The 16,949-nt window shown below is 34.8% G+C and overlaps 1 protein-coding gene across 3 annotated transcripts in view; it reads right to left on the bottom strand.

Annotated features, from left to right (window-relative positions):
- The window catches only part of PCB (Pyruvate carboxylase), a 953,241-nt gene that overhangs the window by 565,621 nt on the left and 370,671 nt on the right, over positions 1 to 16,949 (bottom strand). For all 3 annotated transcript variants that reach the window (XM_089592494.1, XM_089592492.1, XM_089592493.1), the window contains exon 7: positions 9,678 to 9,996. In XM_089592494.1, coding sequence (XP_089448620.1) covers positions 9,678 to 9,996 — 319 coding nt within the window. The remainder of the gene's footprint in view (positions 1 to 9,677; positions 9,997 to 16,949) is intronic.

Below are 16,949 nucleotides of genomic sequence, written 5' to 3'. Positions count from 1 at the left end.
GCAGAATTCAGTCAACTTATACTTTACGTCGCTAGCGTAATGTCAATTGAACATGTATAAGTATGAGTTATAATATCACAAATAAGTAGTGCATAGATCAAGAAATTTAATATTTTCCGAACACGTTATCCAAGCTCTCATCCAAATCAATATCACGTGACAGTGACGTAAGAGCTTCTGAATTTTTAAGGTTTACTGGACTTGACATTAATAACGTCAGGTTTTACTTTGAGACGTCATTGTTCTTCAATGGAATACGCTTCATTCAAAGCAGACAGCAGACTGTTTTTGTTTACTAAGAGAGTTGTTGACACTTGGCGTATCAATACTAAAGTTACCATGAATCCAGAATTTATGAAAGGAATATCCAAAAATCTTTAAAAAGTAGATTTAGATGTGATGTTAAATTTCGTTTATTCCAACGAGTGCAAAGAAAACATGGAAGTGCGTTCCATAAAAAAATCAAAGGTTTTGTCGTATTTGAGCATATTGGATCAATTCAAGTTTATAGAAATTTACTATCGCATAAAGTATTGTATATAATTTTGCAACTAAGTTTTTGAAAAAAGTTAAATTTTACTGTAACTATGGATGATCACACAATCAAAAATTTTTTCAAAATACTTGTTCTTGCATACATACATCAAAGTGATCCTCACAACCATGACTAACTTTTTTCAACTTTTTTTCTGGATAACTTACAGCATCACACCGAAGTTTTCTTTTTAATGGGTTGGTTGGGACGACTAAGAAAATCTTTGATTGATTCTTCACTCTATTATTTGTACATTCTGATACAAAACTGTACTTGTACCAGTTAAAATTAAAATTAACGTCTTTTTCGTTCATTTTCCAATCATTTGTAAGTTGACAGTTGTACGTAAAACCTTTCTTATAACTTGTATTAAATTATCCAGATAAACAACCAGGCGACACAGCTAGTGTCTGCTTTCTATAGTAGTTTATTCGATTTCAAAGATCATCATGACATAACGAACGAACCCACACAATTCAGAAGTTTCTACGTCATGATCACGTGACATCGATTTAAATTAGTTAAGGAATTAGGGAAAATTGAGAAACAAACATTGGTCGTCACATCGTTTTTGAGAACGTACAGTTGATATTTTATACTTACGTAATATATGCAGTAGTATAGACGTGCAGCTATAGTGCTGTTCAAGATAAAAAGTAATTTCTCAAACATTTATGGTTGCAATACCTATAAGGAAAGCCGTATTTACCTTTATATTCTAGAGGGCTTGTCTACATTTCAGATAGTTTAATGCATTACTTTTTTAAAAGAGTCACACTTCAGATTATGCACACTGAAACACTTTTAAATAATGCCCTTGAGCCAGGTTCAACTGACCATCAAAGAAACTTTAACAAGCATTGAGCTAAGCAGTTCACTGTGGCTTTTCCAACTAAAGTTATAGCAGGACGCTCAATAGTTATAGCAGTACTCACAGCAATTGTCCTAGTACAGCTAAAGAAAGGAGCTAGATGAAACGACACCAGCGTGAGTAACGGTTATTAGTATAAACATAATAGGCACGGCCGAGTAAAGCTATGTATATCACCAGTGGTATACAAATCATAACCTTAACATGTCAAAGATTTTCATTAAAAGTTTTGTCAGAACTTAAGTATGATCTTACTAATTAGCATTCAATTATGTACATTGTATCAAAAAGTTGTATTGCAAACGTTTTTTTTTATTTTTCTGTTATGATCAATTACTTTAGTACTTCTCATCAAAATGTAAGACGTAACTTTTTTAATTTAATCTGGCAGATGTCGTATTTTAGGTATCACCGCTGGTTGTGCACTGAGACAATAGTTAGCGAAATTGTTACAGGAAATGGCATTCATAGTTCTTCTCTCCTCCTCAACCTTGATCATATATGCTGTTACTCTTTCTCTATTGGAGTTTAGCTTGCTGATGATCTAAGCTGTAATGCACATGTGGGATCTGTATTTCGCAAGTGCATGGAGTATTGTACCGGTTGCGATACCGGACAGGACTTTTGACCAGTTCTTTCAAGGCTAACTTCGCGTCTAGTTTTATAGTTTCACATTTTGATTATGCATGCCTGGTATACGGAGGCTTATCAGGATACCTCTCTGTTAAGCTAGATCAACTTGCAAACACAGTTGTAAGATTTATATTTAATTTTAGATGCGATGCATCGTAGCAACAGTATTATAAGAAGCTTGGGTGGTTGCGACGGAGTGTTCGACGTAATTACTTTTTGTCTGTAACTACGTATAAGACGCTTACCACGCAAGAGCCTGGGTATTTGTATGAACTTTTTCCTCCAGCTTATCAGGACGTGCGTCGATCTGAGCTTCTCCCTTAGTCGAGTTTTACTGTACCACGTGCATTTTTAAATATCTATGCTTTATCTTTTTCCCAACGTGCCATGAAGATGTGGGATATAACCCTACCATCTATTCGATTGACTAATTTAAAACTGTATGCTACAATTATTTAAGTAGCATAGGTTACTACCGCACTTTGTCTTTTGTTTCCAATGCTCATAATTTTATAATGTGCCATCGTGCGCCGTAAAATTGTAAAACTGTAGGCTAATGTATTTTAGCGATATTGTACTCGAAAAATGCAAGAAAATGAGAGAATAACTACCTTATTTGGGGGGGAGGTGTGGGGGGGAGCAAAACCTCGCTCTAACTCTTACGACTATATAATATAGGAAGATATATATTTACTTTTTAATGATAGTAATGATGATTGTAAAGTGCTAGTAGTGATAATAATTATATGATGTATACTGTGTAAAATTGCTCTTGCCATACATGTGTCTTATCACCCTTGGCATTAAAAAATATTGTTAAATTCAAATTCTCTCTTCCTCTCTCTTCCTTTCTCTCTCTTTCCCTCTCTCTTTCTCTCTTTCTCTCTACTGGTGGGCATCAGTATTCCTAGTTTTTTGGAGCTCCTTAATATTTGCTTATAGTTCTTCGTCAACAATACCTCCGTTGGAGCATATTCGCCAGAAATCTTATACCTGGGTCAGGAATGCTTCCGCCTCGAAATTTAGTGCTCTGAGCCACTTGGAGCTAAAGAACATTATCTTGTCAACTGGTAGTGACACTTATATCTCAAGGGACTGATCGTTGGCTGCTCACACCGACCGCTTAACTGCCCAGATATCTGTGCAGACATTCACATCAGGTTGCAGTACTGTATTTGGCTTATGACTTCTGACTGTTGGTCTATCGGTGGCTTCCTGGACGGCTTCTTGGGGCTGAGCGAATTATCACTTACATATCTGTATTGTATTGCCATTGTTGGTTATTAAAAGTCATCTAGTGTGTTGTGATTAGGGCTGGTGACTGCCTGTCAGTGGTGCCTCCGTTGCTGCCATGTCTAGTTTTTAGCATATCATCTCCAGAGTCTAGCAGCACGGGGGTTGAGAGGTCCCCTTGGCTTATTTATTTTGGTAACACCTGTTGGTGCGTGGTCTGGTTGGTGCTAATTAAGGTTATTATTGCCTGTACTTGCTAACATGGTAATTTCTTACTACATTTGCTATAAATCGATGGCCAATAAAACGGAATAAGGGGCACAGTTCTATGCTATCTGTAATACTGAATTACTTATTGAGATTCGTAGAAAAAGTTCTAAGTAATCAAGTATTGAGCATACATGCAAGTCATTTTTAAGATCAGTGTATAAAATTAAGCGAACTATTTTATCGTTTGTTACGGTATTTTACTATGTTTTGTTGTTATGTCGTGTATACATAGAGATAATTTTATGTGACACTCAACACTATTGTGAAATACATAACATCCAATCTCATTTACATTGCTCTAAGCTATCGTTCACGTACAGCTTTATTTTCTTGATTTTTCTTGGTATTCTATAAAGTTTTTGACTCACGGTATTTGATGTAAATACTTCTTATAGTTTTAGCACAAATAAAGGCAATGTTATCAAGAAGCATTGTTAGTAGTATTGAGATTTTTATCTTCCTGTATTTAAATATCACTTAATGTTTGCTGCGATTGTGTGCATTTAGTATAGTGGTTACGTGCTTGGTGCGCCAATAATAGTATTGGGGAGTTTGCCTTTTGTTACTACTATAACACGACTTTGAAAAATTATTGGCTTATTTAGTGTCCTAGTGTAAGTGGGTACCCTACGCAATTTATTTTATTGTTCACGTTATTTAGTCAACTGATTTATTAAACTATTAAGTTGCTATACATTCACTACTGTCTTATTGGTGTAACGTGTTATTGCGTGTAGATTTTTTTTGTTGATACGGACAGTTTCGCTGAATAGATGCCTGGTGAGGCTATCTTGTACTCTGGATGTTTAAGAAAGATATTAAAATGGCTTGGGCAGTTGGTACCGTACCTAGAGTAGGGTGCCATTAGGGTCCCTAAAAATTAACGCTTTTCAACAGTAAATTTTTCAATAAATATAGTTAATTATTTTGATAAAACCAAAGTACAAGATCAAGAAATCGTAAAAAACGTACCTTAAAATTTGAATTGTAAAAAATGGAAGGTGTTACGAGGCAAGCCAATTTAATATTTTATATTTTTCTTCTAATGTTCTCTTAAGTTAAGTTGTTGACTCTAAATTTTTTAGAATTTAATACATTCTTTTTTAAAAAAATACACAAGAACTTTTTGAAACTTTTAAGGTGAATCAACGATTTCCGAAGATATAGTCGATTTTGTGACCACTGTCGATAAGAGCAGATGTTAAATTAGTGAGTTTTCAATAGCAATTTGCGAAAAAATTAAGTCCTTGAAGCCTAGTATTTTCTTATCGCAAATAAATTTGGCATACTTTATTTACAGAATTCCAGAATCTTAGAGGTTTTGACCAAATGAATAAAAATCGCCCAAGCCACTTTCAGTAGTGGTAGGACCTGTGATTTGTGCAATCGATTTTATCACAAATCTTATTTCGTCAAAATGCCTCTAAACAAGAGAACTGATACTTTTTGGGCTTGTGTACCTTTGGAATCGGTGCATCATGTCAGGCCTGCGTCTTCTCATGCTTTGTCATAGCCTCAGGTTAAACTTTGCTCTCATCAATTTGACGCCACCCAAGGAGTTGTGATACCATGTATTTATCAGCCAAGCGTGTCAAATTGAGATTTGGAGATGGATTTAAGTAAAAGATATATTCTTGATTGTTCAAATGAAGTGGATGCTCTAAACGTATTTAATTCTGGGATTAGATTGGAGGGATTGCAAGAGGGCGTATGTGGTGATCTGCCTAGTCACTGGGAATCCTTCATACCCTCAGAACAGTTTGCTGCTCTTTTAAAGGACATTAGAAGCTCCAGTCATATAGTTCAATAGTCTATTAACCATGTTGAGTATCATTTAGACGACCATGATTACCATATTGTAGAGTTAGAGACGTTAAGTTCTGCTATGAGAACAAGGTTTGGTTGCCCAGATAGTATGAGGGAGTATCCAAATAATTCCTCCCATGAGTTGAGGATAACGGGCTTGCCTCCTTATATGGAATACGGCCTATCTAAGGTTGTCAACAGAACTATGATGGTTTTGAGCTTGCAGGCTCTTATGTCTCATATTATAAAGGTTCGTCTGTTGGTAAATAAGCGTGCGTTGGAGACGGGGCATAGCGATGAGAGTGAGTTTGGCTTATTTGAATGGAAATACAATGACTTGATCAATTTTTATTAGAATATCTCAAAATATTCCAGGGTAACACTTACTTTGTTAGGCTTCATTTAAAAAAGGAGGTTTTTTTCAACAAAATGTATGTGCTCTTACAACAGAAAATGATGATTTATTTAAGTTTTTAAGTTGTTTTCATCGTGTGTGTGAGCTCCACCATAAGCATACGTATTAAAAAATGCTACATTAAATCAATAATATTTCGAAATATGGCAGGGTAAGCGATATAAATAATTAAATCATTGGATTCAATAGATTTTTAACTATTAAATTCATCTGGTCTTGGTTCGGGAATAGTCACGAGGGAGCCTCCTTAAATCACCTTTAACCCGTGACTCCATACTGCAAAGAAAAGTGTTTCAGTGATTTGAAATTTCTGATGTTTACCCGCAATTTTTTGGAAACAATGTAATAAAGCTTTACCCAATGTGGTTTTTTTCAACTTATTCACTATTATTAAGAACTAAAGCTCAAGCTAAGAGTGTTGATTACAAATACGTTTGGACAGAAGGAAGGTTCGTCCATGTAAAGTTTATAATCCAAAAGATAATTCTGGTGTGATGAGTATAGCTAGGTTTGGAAATTTTGCTCAACAGTCAAAATATATTGAAAATTTTTTTGGAGAGTAAGCCTGGGGCTTTCCAGAGTTTTAGTTTTCTTCGTAGATTTGTAATAGTTGGGGCTTGCCACGGTTACCGTTGTGTATCATGTCATCTGTGGCACTGGCCGAGCATTTTTCAGTGGTGTCTTGTGCGTGTTTGCCGTGCATTGTTTAAGAGCTAATGAGTATCTAGAAGGATGTAGATGCTTGGCCTTAAGCCTTTTTTTTCGATCTGGTGTCGTGCATGGAGGTATCTCAAGCGATCGTGCATTGTATGGTTCCTTCACGTGGTAAAAGTTTTAATAGATTGTCTTTTTCACATTTTTGTGGCTTTCTTGCTGCGATTGTGAGGTTTCCTACCAATATTATCAATCCTTCGTTCATTTCCTGAAAATATCCTGAACCTTGGTAATAATACATTAGAGCAGAATAGATCTTTCTGCAGACACCGTAAGGTAACCGTCATTATGGTCTGATCGATCGCACGCTATTGTTTGTCTGAACGAAGCTCAGACTCATTTTCTTCCATGCACGTCAGGTATACTTTAGGGATTAATTTCGTTTATAATAGTTATAGATTTTATCCTGTCTGTACTGTCTTATAGTACAGGTATACTATTTGTGGACGACTTACACGCATATACATAATACAGGCTTACGGAGCTTCCTGGGACTGTGAGTAGGTTCAATAATGATTTTTCTGGGGTTGTGGCTTGGGCGTTTGAGTTCGGCCTTCAGCTCTATTTTTAAGAAAGACGTACAACATTCTGATGGCCACTTTCCAGACCTTCGTGCAAATTGATACTGACACCTTGCCTTCCTTACAGGCTAACGGTAAAATGATCTCGTTTGTTAATTCAGTTAAGAACTTGGAGGGTATCTCTGTCATGAGATCTCTCAGGGAACGCTCATGTTGCAGCAATATACTCATGGGGTACTGTATTGTTCTTGGTAAAGGGGTGTTACCCTTTGGCGTCAACTTAGGACTACCCTTGCCATGAGTCTCGTTTTGCCTTATTTTGACTAAGCGTGTTTGATTCTTCTCACTATTCAGTATTATAAAAAGCTGGATTGGTTGCAGCCAAGCTTTAGGTGGAAGTACTTTCTTGTTGTATTTGCTTACAATCTCTTGGCCTCTGGTGAGCCTTTGTATTTGCCTGACCTTCTCCCTCCGTTAGTAAATGAGCTCCATTGCTCTGCGCATCGTGGTCAGCCAACGTTTATATTTTCCCCTGCATCGCTGTCATCGTACACATCAGCCTTTTCCCACAAAAATATACGAACATGGGATACTATTCCATTGGGTATTAGGCAGATTAATTCGTTTGATATTTTCATGACAACCCTTTGTCGTTTTTATTTAGAAACAAAAAGTGATTGATTGCCACGCACGTATGGGCTCATAAGATACTTTTGTAACATTAAAAAGCGCCTCTCATTATAATTGAAATAATGCTGATATGGTTGTGTTGGCAATATTATTCTTGTCATTAATTCTTACTTTTTTTTAAAGCCTGCAGGCGTAGTACCAATAGAAATAAAACTAAGTACAATTAAATATAAATATAGGTATAATTATGTCCAACTGTTAGTCATGTAAGAATTAAATTCTCTAAGGATTTGTAATAGTCGCCTAAAATTGTTGAAATTGTGAAAATTGTCGAAATTGTAAGAATCTTAAGAATCTTCGTATATCAGGATATATCGCCATTCGGAGATAATACTCTTGGCATAAGAAAATGGCTTTGGAATCAAAATCAAAGTCTCTCTGTCTGGGATACCTCTCTTTTATTTTAATATTCACATTGATCCCCTGGTAAAAACTTTACCACGTATATTCAATATTTCCTTTTAGTCTAGTTCGTTTCCAAAGAACTTGAAAATAGCTTTTATCAGACCTGTACCTTAGAAGTCTGGGGCCAAAGACTTAAATGATTTTTTACCTACAAGTATCCTGCACGTGCTATGTTAAATTTTTTAATTCATAGCTTATAGTCAACTTTTTAACTACATTTATTCACGTGACTTACTCTGTACTTACTAATCTAGATTTTACGTAGGACATAGTACACAGTCTGCTTTCGTTAAAATAGTTGGAAAAATCCAAGAACTTTCTGATAACAAAAAAACTACGCTGCTGGTTTCTATAAATATATCACGTGCCTTTGACGCTGTCAACATCAACTTACTGTGTGAAAATCTGGTGGCTGGCAGCCCATGAGATTCTAGGTGAAGCTAACAATATGTTGCATAATATCTGCGTCTGGGCAGACTCCAATAGCCTGTACATGAATCCTGCTAAGCCACATGCAGTCTGGTTTGGTACACGAGAAACACAAGCCTAGCTCTTCAATCAAGTGATTCCAGACATCAAACTTGAGAGCCCTATCATTATGCTTAGTGATCCCATTAGACTCCTTGGTGTAACTCTGGATGCCAATCTTAAGTTCAGGCTTCATACCATCAAAGTGACTAGTAAAATTCTTGGAGTACTTGGAAGACTACGAAAAATGCTTACTTTTTGCCAATGGATACCAAACTCATGCTTGTCAGGTCATTAGTCATACAAAATAAAGTAAATTTCTCGTTTAAAATGCATATTATTTGTAAGTGAGTGTAATAAACTTTTTTTTTTATGCTGACTTTAACGTACCTTACGTAAAAAGCTTATATTTGAGAAATACCGCAGTATTCACTTATGAAATAGTAGCATTTAAAGAGAAATTTTTTTTTTGTACATTAAATCACCGTTGAATAGGTATTATTTAGCTTGGAAGAATAACTTTAACAACTGACGTTATTTTTTTAGGTGCTAAGTTATTTAAGATTCTTATTATTAGATAGATATTAGTTAAAAAGGATTATTATTAAAATAAATGCTTATAAAAGACCATTGTCTATAAGAGGCTGTGTATTCTTGTGACTTATTTTCCCTTGAAAGTGGCGCTATTTTAAATTGCTATACAAAACAAATGTGTTGTTCCCTTTCACTTTGGAATCAGCGTCGGTGATGAAAAGTTAACACTGGGCAAACTCTGGTCCCACACGTTCAGTGCTTTAACATCACAAAACTTGTACACCTTAAAAAGAGTATCTTTTTGAGTTCAATAGACAATAATTTAGTAATGTCTACATGCATATGAAGAAAACAGTAGCACTTACTTTTCTTAGTTTAACTGTATATATTTTGAGAATATTGTAGAAAAATTTATGTTTATTTCGTAAATCATCAATTGAGCATACATAGCTGTGAGCTCAAAGTCTACAATGCTTTAACGTTAATTTTTAACTTTCAAATTAACTTGACTTTTTAACTTTTAGTTTGAAGTTTTAGCTTTTTTAATTCATAGTTATTAGCTTCTTAGCTTATAAAACTCACCTATCGCTATTTGAGGAACGTGAGGTCTAATATCAGCTGGCTTAAGATTTGTTGCAAGTGGTGTGCTTGGGCCGTTAACAAGTACAGTACCAATATAGTTCAGAAGCTTTTGTGCTCGATTACGACTTGGTTCGAATTGAAAAAGCTGTGGGTTTTCATCAATAAAATATGTATCAATAATACCATTTAAAAATTTCTGATTTTCCAATACATTAAGAAGAAATGGAATATTTGTTTTTACACCACGAACACGAAACTCACGAAGGGCTCGATTCATCTTTGCACAAGAAGACTGAAGGCTTCCAGCATGTGAAATTACCTGAAAAAAATAGTGTACTTTGTAACAAGCCATATTTTAACAGAATTTCAAAAGTTTTTTAAGAAAATCATCTTATTATTCACAAAAATGAACTGATAAATATAATTACTTTTTATAATACTGACACACATATTAAAGCTACATAAAGAAGGAACTTTTAAAATATCAAATTGCAAATACTTATCACTCTTGAATGCACAACTATGAACTTATTAACGGCTAAGCTATTAGGTAATGATGAAGCAAAATGTAAAAAAAAAAAATGTTACTCTTGTACTTACTTTGTACTTATTACTTTAGATTTGAGAACAGTGTTATATAAATGTTACTATTACTTAAAAGAATTTTTTAGTTGCTTTTTATTTTATCACTACTTAAATTTTGAAACTGTCATATAATTTACATATAGAACTTGCACAAGTGATAAGTAAACGAAAGTACCGTTATCTGGACATCATGTATTATTATAAAAATGTTTAAAGAAAAAGACATTATCACTTACATATGAAAGATCCATGCATGTGTTACGATCAAGTCAAAGTACTTGCCATACGTGGGGATCCTTTTAATTTTGTTATTTGGGAATTACTAAGTCTTATCGGTGCTTAGAGCGCAATTGTTGTTAGCTCTGAGTTAGTTGAGACATATCCGATTTATTAACATTAATAAGAGAGAGAATGACTCATGTCAACTCTAAACAAATATACACAAGAAGTCCTTATCAGTATCAAAATTATTTACACTGTATTGATTCACATTTATACTGGATTAAATGTTCAGATTAACAGTATAATAAGGAGATTAAATAAGAAAATATAAAATGTGCCATTAAATTGTGCATTAATATGAAGTAAAAATTACAAAATTAATAATCTTAAATACACAAGCTAAGTTATAGTTACAATTATTTCAAGAAATTCAACTGTTACATTAAAGAAGTTATGTAAAGAAAAGTAGACATACAGAAAGGAGAATGAAAGCTTACAGTTGGCATGAATATACCACCCACTGTTTAATTATATTAAACAAGATTTTTATACGTTGATGTTCTGGCACAGTTCGATATCAAAGCTGATAGCAGCGTAGATGGCCTGATCGACCCAGATAAAATCCAATCGAATAAAGCCTGCTGAGCAATGGGGACTTTGGGACGCTAAGGTTGATGAAGACTTAGTGTTAAAATTTGGGCGTATAATATAGCTTGTAGTTGTAGTTCAAGTGGCTCACTAAATGGTAAGGAGTACATTTACGTCAAGGGCGTATGCTACACATTGAGACCTGATATTGATCCTGCTCCAGCCAAGGGCAGCTCTAAGATAAACGTCACCCACTCCATCGATTGATACATATGCTGAGAAATGTTGAAGCTGCTATTTGTCAGCCAAGCGTTGGAACGGAAATGACCAGTGCTCAAATAAAATGTTTCTGGCTTTTTGATCCCACCAAGCTGACTAATGCTGTAAGTAGTATTGTTGGCGCAAAAGATGTTGTCTTACTCACAAAAACGTAAAGAGGCTTATTACTTCGAATTAGTACATGTGATGCTTAGCCCTGCAAACGAAATGAGATTTTCTGGAGCGATAGGTTGAAACAGCGTGAGAGTCCAAGCAGTTCTCACATAACTGCTTTTCTAAGAAGGCCAGAGTACCAAACTAGCAGCATATCATGCCCGAGAAGTACTATAGGAAATGGGTAATATCAGTTGGGACTAAAGCCAACTTTACCACGTGCTCTCTTTTGCTCCTCTGTTTAAAAGAATGGTGACAACGCAAAACCATTATAATTCTTTTTAAAGTAGTCCATTGCACAGGAAGCAAGCCATTCAAGTAGCTTATATGCGTATTTTCGTATTGCGATCGTATACAGATTCAATTGAACTTACCTGCTCACGTAGACTCGTATGACCACGAGCATATTATATGGAGCTGTAATTTTTAAATGTACAGTTTTCTATCATAAATTATTTAGAAGCGTCTCTTATATGCGTAACCTATTACTTTCCTTCCCCTACCGATCAGTATCAACTACTGCTATGAGAAGCGATGACATGAGCTGCGGTAACTAGCCAGAGCGGATCTTCTCAGACAAGGTTCGTGTATTTGTAAATATTACCGTCAGTCTCAAGGCAACATCTGACCTTATGAAAGTTATCCTTTTTTTTAGCCTATTCCACCTATATAAAACAACATAACATTGTCCCTCAACTCAAAACCTACGAAGCTGGATAACACACAATATTTTTTTGAAGGTAAAGCAATTCATACTACTTGTTTAACATAATATTCATACAGTAGGATTTGTGTCAGTAGCTATAGAAGAGAGTAAAAGGGCACTTACGTACAATATACATGGGTAGACTCAAGAATGTCATGTATATGTAAACAAAGCAGCGACTTTTTCCACGTTATAATTTCAAGCTCAGTCTGACTTCCAGAACCCTATATTTTTGTACGTGAGTGCAAGCGAGGCAGAAAAGTGTTTCAAGACAAAATATTATTTTTGATATCCAACAAGTTTAGCCTATAAAATCAACAACTCACATGCAGCGAATACTGATCTACAGGCCATGTGATGTATACAGCGTGTTTACACTGGTGTGCATGCAAGTGTAGATGTATACACAGCTGTTTGTTTCTTGCTGCTTTCAATGAACACGCAGTCATGTAGGAGTATACTTACGCAAGATGCGCTAAACACAGCTGAACATAATATTGTATCACACACGTATACACATGAAGAGAGAGTTGGGGAAAGTAACATAATTTGTACTTTTGAGTTCACCATTATGCAATTGCATTATATCAAGTATTCCATTTAAAGCCTAAGGGCATGCATGCATGCATGTATACAGGTAAAAAGTTGCGAGCAGCTTATGGTTTGAAGCAAATAACAACTTTCCATTAGCTCTCATCGATGCTGATCTGTGCGTTATGGCACAGTACATAGACTATCAACAAACTGTACCATGAAAAAATATAACAGATAATTCAAGAAGTTTGTTATCATCACCACAGCACAAAAATAAATACTCTACGTCACCCACAAATAAACACAACGGCAATGAAGTTCTGTTAAAATGAAAGGTTATGACTCCTGGAAGCATATTAGCTAAAGCTTACTACCTATATAAATGGTTAGCAGTACCTATAATTTCGAAGAATTTTAGTAGAAGTAGGCCAGAGGAGTGAAATAAAAAAAGGCTATTTTAGTACCTCATTACGCACTAAAATTACTATAGCGCGCTAACTTATAACTATACCATATTGAGATTAATCAAAGCTCTTTCAGTCTACAGTAATATCTAATCGAACCACAGTAGCAGTTGGCTTAATTTTTGAAAGTGTAGTGCTCGAAAAAAGATAGCTAGGACTGTTAAAAGTCAATAGTTTTTATTAAGTTTACTGATTATTTATCGTACCACATAATTACTGCAAAAAATTTTTTTATAATTTAAATAATAATTTAGTCACAGTATTTCACAATTGAAATAATTGAGTAACTTAATCATAGTAGTTCTTGTTGCATTCTTGTAAAACTTTAGGATAGAATAAAGAAGTAGAAATTAACTAAAAAATAGCCTAAATAAAAACTTTTTTCTTTACAAATTTAATATGTATCTCGTTCGAATTTTAGATAACTGCTTGCCCTGGACGTCTGATAACACAATTTGTTCTCGTCCAAAACGATCATCACTTTTGGATGAAAGTGTAGCGGTTAATGACCTAGTTAATGTGCACTGAAATTTTTTACTGCTACATTGCTCATTTTTTAATGTTTTTCGATGTCAACTAAAGCAATTTTGTCTTATGTCTATCTGCAGCTTATTATGTAATTAAAATACGCTGTTTTCTAAGCCATACAATAAAAAAATGAATATGCCCATACTATCATCATAAAATATAGGTCTTAACAGTAGAAAGAAACTTCAAATTGATAATTTTTTGACCCAATCTTTTACAACTGTTCCAGATAGTCTGTCTGTCATGTATGTGTAGTGAAGTAAGAAAAATTTGTACGAATAAAAATGACGAGAGTTATCATGTAAAAAAGATGGTGTTAATTTAGTTTAAAAAACGTTTAGTTTTGCCACCAACTTCAATGACTCTGAGTCACATTTTGTTTGGCAGCATTAAGGTAGTAGTCGAGCATTCTACAGTGCGTGCCATAATGCGCTGTAGCGTATGCGTATACTATATATATCGCTTCGACAACTATCTCGAAAAATGACAACGTTATAGGAGCGTTGCAGACGAATCCTATCAGTTGTGTTTATATTCGCCGCACTGTATCAACAAAACTATACCGCTGAGCCCTTTTAAATTAGAACCACAGTTGCTTTATAATATAAATTATATCATACTATTTTTTACGAAACATTGTAAGAAGCGTTTTAAATATACAAGCAATTTCGTTCACAAATCGACCCCCAATCTGGCGCTTTCCTATACATCCTGTGTTAAAAGTTCAACATTAAAACTTTAATATCTCCAAAACTATACCGCTAAGCCTCTTCAAATTTTGGCTCATAATAAATAATAGCAATCTTAAGGCACACACGAAATTTTAGAAAAATCGTAAGAAAAGTGTTTTTGATCGACTACTACCTTAAATATCCTTAAAATTCGATAATTTCTCAAAGACGTTTCTTTTCGCGAAGCTGATTTTGTCGGGTACATGACTTCTGTCCCCCTGCTTGAAGTTGGCCGCAGGTATAAGAACCAGCTGATTGGCCGAGCCCTCGGAAAAGACTTTGCATGCATTAGGCTTATTCTACAACGGTGACCGCAGTGCCTTCCAAAGATAGTACGAGTGACGCACGAAAATTCAAAAAAAACTAATTAATAACACAAGCGCCAAAATCCAATGACCCGGGGCGCTTACTAGCCAGTATATTGAATAAAAGAATGTTAATTATTGACGATAGCTCCTATCAGAAAATGACCTGGGGCACTTACTGGCCCCTATATTTAATAATAGAATAACAATTAATAACACAAGCGCCAATCACTATATGACATAGGGTGCTTACTGGCCACTGTATTCAATCAAAAAATGTTAATTAAAAACACAAGTGCCAATCACTAGATGACCCAGGGCGCTTACTGGCCACTGTATTGAATAATAAAATGTTAATTAATAACACAGGCGCCTGTCACCAGAAAGCCTGGGATACGCTTGCCAGCTACTGTATTACATGATAAAATGTTAACATATAATACGAACGCCTATCACTAGATGATCTGGGGCGTTTACCGACCACTTTATTGTAAAACGAAATGCTTATTATTAACACAAGCGTCTGCAACCAGATGATCCAGGGTGGTTACTGGATACTTTATTCATCAATAAAATGTTAATTAATAAGACAATCGTTTATCACCAGATGACTCGGGATGCTTATTGGTCGCTTTATTATCTAATAATTGGTTAAATAATAAAACAAGCGCCTATTACCAGATGACTCAAGGTGCTTACTCGTCGCTTTATCAACTTATAAATTGTTAAATAATAAAACAAGTGCTACTCACCAGACGACCCGGAGTGTTTACTGGCTACTTTATTAATTAATGAAATTTTAGTTAATCACATAAGCTTCTATAACCTGATGATTCGGCAGGCAAGTGATTATGTGAATCTTTCTTTTCTTACACCTCCATGCTTGGAAAAAGCCGGTAATTTGTGCACGCGCGCGGCCACTTGAAAATTTTTTATTAAACTAAAAGCTTAACAAAAATTGCTGAAGTAAAGCGGTTGCACGACTCTATTTTTTCCATCTTTCTACTCTAGATGAATATTTACATTCTGGCAAACGCAAAAATGTTGTTTTATCCACTTTAAAGCTGTATAAAAGTTTGTACATGCGTACAATTTATAGAATATTTTTCTTCCGGTTAGTGAGTTACAAAGAAGTAAGTATGCGTGCACTTTTTCGTAAAAATTTTTCTTATTAATTTTACAGTTAATAAGTGTTCATTCCCGTGCTATTGCGCAAATATTTTTGTGTTTCTGTTTTTAGCAAGCTTAAAAAAAAGTATGTACGAGTAGGCGATTGCGCGAAGATTTCCTTACAAACCTCTAAGCCTTGTGAAAGTCTGTATAGGCGTGCGATCGCCTTAATATTCTTTTATATTTCTCTAAATTTCAGGTAAGGAAGTACATGCACGCAGCCGGGAGGATAATTTATAATCAATCTCTTACAAAAGTTATCAAGCCTTTCACAATTTCAGTACGTGAGCGCTATTGCACGAGTATAAGCTTATCACATTTTAAGCAGTAAAAAAATCGATACGCACGCGTTCGCGAGAATAATTCGACGGTCCCTGCGAAAATCAGCATGATTCTCGAAGCTGTAAATATCCGCACCGTTCAAGGACAATTGTGTAAATTGACATGGTTAATAATCCCGTTGCAAATATCAGCATGATTAATTTGATGAAATTTAAAATAATTTCTATTTATATTGCACTGCAGAAAACCAGCATAATTTATAATCTAGTCGTAAAGCGTAGCAACCTTTATATTATCCGGTCGGAAATCCACCTAATTCGCTTGACGCTGCCGAAGAGTTAAATAACATTTCATTCCCTTATATAAACTAGCGTCATTTGTATGGTCTTATCGAAAATGCACCTCATTGATTTTACGCTACCGAAGAACAGCACGATTCTCTAATGCGCATTATCAAGATTCATTGTTAGTATAGTAAATTATAACGAAATAAGATTTCGTTCGAACAATTTATTGCTTTCATTAATTTTCTCTAAGACCTTAACACAATCATCTAACTAACGTTGAAGTACAATTTATTACATGTAATATATTTAATGCTCAATAATAAATGAATTAATGTGCTCTTTTAAAATTTGTGCATCGTACATAAAAAAAAAAATTTTGTATATTTTTAACCATTTTCGTCATACTTTGACTTCAAAAGGTGATACAGAACTGCCAAA

The sequence above is a fragment of the Copidosoma floridanum genome, unplaced genomic scaffold (genome assembly GCF_036245765.1).
Source record: "Copidosoma floridanum isolate Cflo_tuat_1 unplaced genomic scaffold, Cflo_Japanese_pri ptg000018l, whole genome shotgun sequence".
Classification (NCBI taxonomy): Eukaryota; Metazoa; Arthropoda; class Insecta; order Hymenoptera; family Encyrtidae; genus Copidosoma; species Copidosoma floridanum.
This window is presented reverse-complemented; position numbering and strand designations above follow the sequence as displayed.